Below are 6,219 nucleotides of genomic sequence, written 5' to 3'. Positions count from 1 at the left end.
TTGAGTATATAAACTTAAAAATTACTAGTTTACCCCTATAAGGGGAGATTATGAGAAAACATTGTATAGAACCCTAATAAAGGTGTTATGAAAAGAAAAATGGATGAATGTGTCAAACTATAAGGAAGATGGCATAGAGGATTAATTTAGGTGTGTCTAACTGTTTGAATGACCGCACAAACCCGATCAAAGTGATTTCAAATTGAAAACACCAATGATGTAATATATGATTCTTACCACCAAGCTGTGTGCGTGTATATGTTCGACCAAGCTTAATATAGTATGGATTTGTCACCCAGCTATGTGCAATGTAACATATCACTAAGCTGTGTACAATGTGATTATGCCACCAAGTTATGTACAGTGTGGTAGTGGAAGCATTAAGGTGAGGTTATGTGACCTTGATACCTTTGGATGATTATGCATCGACGACGAGCATCAAAGCATTTAGGATGCTTCTATTATAGCAAGGGAGGCTCAAAGTCTTACTACCCTTATGATATAGTATCCATAGCCCTAAGTCTAACCAAGCCATATACATAGTACATTGGATAGTTGACATCAAGGATGTCAGATGCTTTCAACAATTAGGGACGTCATTATACATTGTTGGATATAAGCTATTGAGAATGGCGTTGATAAAGTTATTAAGCACTGGGTGTCGAGATGATTCAAATAGGTATTTGGGATGCTAGAAAAACATCCAAGATACCACAAGAAGATTGAATAGAGGATATATGTGAGATTAGGAGTATCCATGATACGTATTCATTTGATGGGTACTATGGATTCACCCATTTATTGAATGTGTTTCACTTACTGTTTTCTTTTGTGGTTTTACATGCAAGATCATGAAGTAGTAAGGCGACAGCAAGGAGTTAACAGGTCAACTCAAATAGTGATGAGGTAAAGGCATTTTGGTTATTTTGTATACTGTGTTGTATTTATGTATTTGGGTTTACCATTGTAATTTGTGTACTCTATTTTATGATTTTGGGATTTTAAAAACTAGAACCGGTATTATGTTTAGTATGAATTATTACACTTTTAGGATTGTGGAAGTTTTTATATTTCATGCTATTATTTATTGTTACATGTGGTTAGGAAAAGGTTTTTTATTAACACGTCTCCTCAGATACCTATTCCAGGTAAAGGTAGGTATCTAAAGCGAGGTGTTACAATGCATTTACAAATTATTACAAACAAAATGTTTGATGCATTTGTGGATAAGACAAAAGTGACAAGATCACACATATCAGTTGCAAATACACCAGCACGAATTAATGTGACTATTGAATAATCCATTCAAATCGTGACTGATCTATCTATTACACGCTAAAAGTATGGTAGGCTTGTTGGATGAAATGACACTATTTCTAAAAAACAAAAAGGAAAGAATGGTATAGATATTAATCATGATGATCATAAAATGATTGGAAAATTCATACTCACTAATATTTCTTTATAAGAGATTATGTTTCCCTGAAGAGATTACACCCCTAAAGTAGAACAAACTCATGAAATACAAGAAAATGAGAATACATAAATATTTATAAATTATGCTTATACAAGAAAGATACGAAACCATGAATAACATTGATGATGTATTCTCTTTTGCATTAGCTATTGAAATTATGAATAGTGATGATTTTGAATCACGTACTGTAGATGAATGCATACAAAGACATGATTATCTAAATGGGAAGAAGCAATGTTAACATAATTAGCTTCTCTTGCAAAACTTCAAGTGTTTGGGCTTGTAGTCTAAACACCTAAAGATGTTCCAACTCATTAGATATAAATGGTTTTATGAGAAAAAAAGTGAGAAAAATGATATTGCTAGATATAAAGTAAAGTTTGTGGCTTAAGGCTTTTCCCAAAGGTTAGGTATAAACTTTGATAAAACATATGCACCTTTGATAGATATAATCACGTTCAGATATTTGATCAGTGTAACAGTCTCAAAATAACTGAATATACATTTAATGGACATAATCACTCCTTATTTATATGAAAATTTAAATACTAAAATTTATATAAAACTATTTGAAGAATTTAAATTACCTAAAGCAAAACGAGTCAATCCAATGTTAACATAATTAGCTTCTCTTACAAAACTTTAAGTGTTTGGGCTTGTAATCTAAACACCTAAAGATGTTCCAACTCATTAGATATAAATGGTTTTATGAGAAAAAAAGTGAGAAAAATGATATTGCTAGTTATAAAGTAAAGTTTGTGGCTTAAGGCTTTTCCCAAAAGTTAGGTATAGACTTTGATGAAACATATGCACCTCTGATGGATATAATCACGTTCAGATATTTGACCAGTGTAACAGTTTCAGAATAACTGAATATACATTTAATGGACATAATCACTCCTTATTTGTATGAAAATTTGTATACTAAAATTTATATAAAACTATTTGAAGAATTTAAATTACCTAAAGCAAAACGAGTCAATCCAAGAAGCATGTACTCAATCAAGCTACAGAAGAATGTGGTATAATCGCCTCTGTAAATACATGATAAAAAAGGGTTATGTGAATGATCATATATGTCTACATATCTTTATAAAAAAGTCAGAATCAAGATTTATTATCGTAACAATATATGTTGATGACATGAATTTAATTAGGGTTCTTGAAAAACTCATAAAAGTTGTTCAATACCTAAAGAAGGAATTTAAGATAAATGATTTGGGAAAAACAAAATATTGTTTTATTCTACAAATTGAACATAATTCAAATGGAACACATATCAATCAATCAGTCTATAATGAAAAATTATTAAAACATTTTAATATGAATAAGACATATCCTTTGAACACCTCAATGATTGTTCAATCTCATGCTCTGAAAAAATAAAAAAAAAGATGAAAAGATACTCGGTTATGAATTACTACACACTAGAGCAAATATATCTTTTGCAATGAATTTATTAGCTTAATTTAACTCTGCACTAACTTGTCAACACTAAAATGAAAATAAACACATATTTCCTTACCCATGTGGAATTAAATATTTAAGATTATTCTATTATGTCAAGTCTTATAAAAGTCCTAGTTTGATTGGATATGCAAATATTTGTTATTTTTCTAACCCTTATAAAGTCTGCTCGTAAACAGAATGTGTCTTTATTGCTAGTGGCATAACAATATCATGACACTTTACTAAACAAACTTTGTTGCAACATCTTCGAATCATTCAGCGATTCTAACTCTTTATGAAGCAAGTCTAGAATGCATATATTTATTGTCTATCATCCATCACATCTGAAATATATAAAGTCTTCCTTCTACAATAAACATTATTTTCATATTATATAAAGACAATACAACTTATATTACCTAAACTAGAGGTAGATATATTAAATGAAATATAACCAAACATATCTCACTGAAGTTCTTTTACATTCGTGAGCTTTAGTAAAGTCGAAAGATTAATGTCAAATAAATATGATCTAATGATAGACTTGCAATATCAACATCAACATTCGAAAAGTAATATCAGTATGTAATGACTCAGTAAAGAACCGAATTAATTTATATCATCCCACTATAAATAAGGAACATATTTATCAAAGAGAGTAAACTTTTTAAATGTGTTACGTATTGAATAAAATATGTATTTTTTTTCCCTCGTTATGTTTTGTTTCACTAACTTTTTTAATAAGGGTTTTAATAAAATAATCTTAATATGTACAACTTTATTTCACGGATACTAATGTCCGGGCGGTGGGGCGGTGACAAAAGCATTATAAATACCCCACCCCTTCTCTCATTTTTATATACACATTATTCACTTTTTGATAATAAAGCGGCCTATCAATTGTAACCTCTGTTTTTTTTTTTTTTTTTTTAATTTTTAATTTTTAATTTTTGCAATAGATATCAAAAGAAAGTCTAGAAGAGGGTAAAATAGTAAAAAAGAGGGTAAAGGAGTGAGAACCAGATGCTGAAATGGCGAAGGTCCACCTCCACCTCTTCCCCCTTTATTTGCAATATATAAAATCCCCCAATATCTCTTTCATTTTTCACCGTAACTAATTACGACAAACTCGAGCAAAACCAAAAACAAATCGCCCTTTCTTTCTTTTAGAAAATGGCCGATCAGCTCACCGATGATCAGATCTCCGAATTCAAGGAAGCCTTCAGCCTCTTTGACAAGGATGGCGATGGTATCTTACCCCTTCTCTCAGATCTCCTCCATTTCGATTTTATCTTAGTTATTTACCCATTTCTTGGATCTAGGGTTTTCTTTTATATCTGATCTGCTTTTAAATTTTTGACTTGTTTTTATTTTTACATGTTTCGATTGTTTGATCAGATTTTATTCGTTTAGTGATTGAAATTATATTTCTTATTCCATCTAGGAAGTGAAATGAAATTTACTACACAATCTTTGCATTGTTTGTTTAAATAGAATTTTTTTTAATATGCTGAATTGTGTGAATGCGTGAGTCATTTTGATTTTTGGGGATACTGCTAAAGCTTGTGGGAACTAATCTCATTTTGAGCTTTTAAGTTGTGTAGTGTTTGTTGCCTGTAGAGATATATGCTTCGTAGAGTGTCTGTATTTTATGTTTGTTTTGGTTCGGCATTGCAATAATTTTTGCAAAATTGCCTTATTACATTTAAGTTGGTTTGGATGCTGGCTTCGAATATTGTTTTGGTCTTTGGGAATAATTACTTTACAATCATTATAAGATTTGGGAATTCTGTATTTTTATTTTTCTCTTGCAAATGTTAATGCTGTGTTCTGAGTGTTGTTGGCCATTTATCATTTGATGTTGATGATGGCCCTTTATCCAGTATTTGACAATTTCCTTTTGATGATTTTGTTGTCAGGTATGATTGTGAATTTTATTGATTAAGAAACATAGAATCAGGTTTATGAATACGGGTGAGAATAACAAATTAATAAATAGTTATAGTTAGCTAAGTAAATATCTCTCTGTATGGATCTTTTTTATTTTTTATTTTTTGGTGGATTCTTGTTAACGTTATGTCTAAAAATGTTCTCATAGATATTTGGTTGTAATTTATTTATTATTTTGTGTACAGGTTGTATCACTACTAAGGAGCTTGGAACTGTAATGAGATCTCTTGGGCAGAATCCAACTGAGGCTGAACTGCAGGACATGATCAACGAAGTTGATGCTGATGGAAACGGGACCATTGATTTCCCTGAGTTCCTCAACTTGATGGCCCGTAAGATGAAGGACACAGATTCTGAGGAGGAGCTGAAAGAGGCTTTCCGGGTTTTCGACAAGGATCAGAATGGGTTCATCTCTGCTGCTGAGCTCCGCCATGTGATGACAAATCTTGGTGAGAAGCTGACTGATGAGGAAGTTGATGAGATGATTCGTGAAGCTGATGTGGATGGTGATGGTCAGATCAACTATGAGGAGTTTGTTAAAGTCATGATGGCCAAGTGAGGATCTCTCAGCCATAACTAAATCTCAAAATAACTCAAACGACAAAAAAAAGGAGTTCAGGGCACATAAGTTGATGAGATTTCTATTTCTCAGTAGGACATCTTCATTTGGTGATATTAGCTTTGGTTGGTTGGTTGCTTGTTTTTATGTCTGCATTGTTTTGTGGCACTCTTATCTAGTATTGAGCAGCTTGTCTTCACATTTTCTTGTCCAGTAGTTTGGTCTCTTAGTGTCTATCTTCTATGCTGGTTGTTTATTTTTACCCTTTCTCTGTTTTTTTGGTATTATGAGCGTAAAACAATTGGGAGAATTCATTATTTTGATTATGGGTTAGTAATTTTGTTGATTTCTTAGGCCTCTACTATTTTTCTTGTTTGTATGAATGCATTGTTATAGGTGGTTGAATTGGATGCTTTGTTTAGCTGATTCATACACAATGCTGCTTATAGATTGACAAAATTATTAGCTTCACATAGTTATTTGAGTCAATGATCACATGTTTTTTCAGTTGATTTTAGTAAAGCATTTAAATGCCAATGCGTTTAGTACCGTAGGTTGGCGTGTTATTCGTTTAGTGACACAATCCAACTTGTTATAATTCCTCTTAAAGAGGTTTTAGTTGATATGTTTTGCCATGAAAATATTTTTGAGTTGGCAGGCAGGTTGCAGTAGGCTTTGCTGACCTTGATATATTTTTGTTCATATATGTGCTATGGTTTTATTATTCACGGTTTGCTCCTACTCTTTTTGCTTTTTGTTAAACCCTTAAATGCTTTGGTCAGTT

At 31.7% G+C, this 6,219-nt stretch overlaps 1 protein-coding gene across 1 annotated transcript; it reads left to right on the top strand.

Annotated features, from left to right (window-relative positions):
• Nucleotides 1-3,873: 3,873 nt before the first annotated feature.
• LOC123226012 (calmodulin-7) lies at nucleotides 3,874-5,781 on the top strand. Its single transcript, XM_044650433.1, has 2 exons — nucleotides 3,874-4,175; nucleotides 5,062-5,781. The coding sequence occupies exons 1-2, from the start codon at nucleotides 4,100-4,102 to the stop codon at nucleotides 5,433-5,435; spliced, it is 450 nt and encodes a 149-aa protein (XP_044506368.1). The 5' UTR covers nucleotides 3,874-4,099; the 3' UTR covers nucleotides 5,436-5,781.
• Nucleotides 5,782-6,219: the final 438 nt, after the last annotated feature.

This window comes from Mangifera indica, chromosome 9, assembly GCF_011075055.1.
Source record: "Mangifera indica cultivar Alphonso chromosome 9, CATAS_Mindica_2.1, whole genome shotgun sequence".
Taxonomy (NCBI): domain Eukaryota; kingdom Viridiplantae; phylum Streptophyta; class Magnoliopsida; order Sapindales; family Anacardiaceae; genus Mangifera; species Mangifera indica.
The sequence above is the reverse complement of the archived record's forward strand: the minus strand, read 5'-3'. Positions and strand labels throughout refer to the sequence as shown.

Excerpts from the sequence above, each read along its gene's own strand:
- LOC123226012 (XM_044650433.1), top strand. The coding sequence starts at position 4,100 with ATGGCCGATCAGCTCACCGATGATCAGATCTCCGAATTCAAGGAAGCC. Across the intron at positions 4,176-5,061 it reads CTTTGACAAGGATGGCGATG|GTTGTATCACTACTAAGGAG; the intron begins GTATCTTACCCC and ends TTTTGTGTACAG.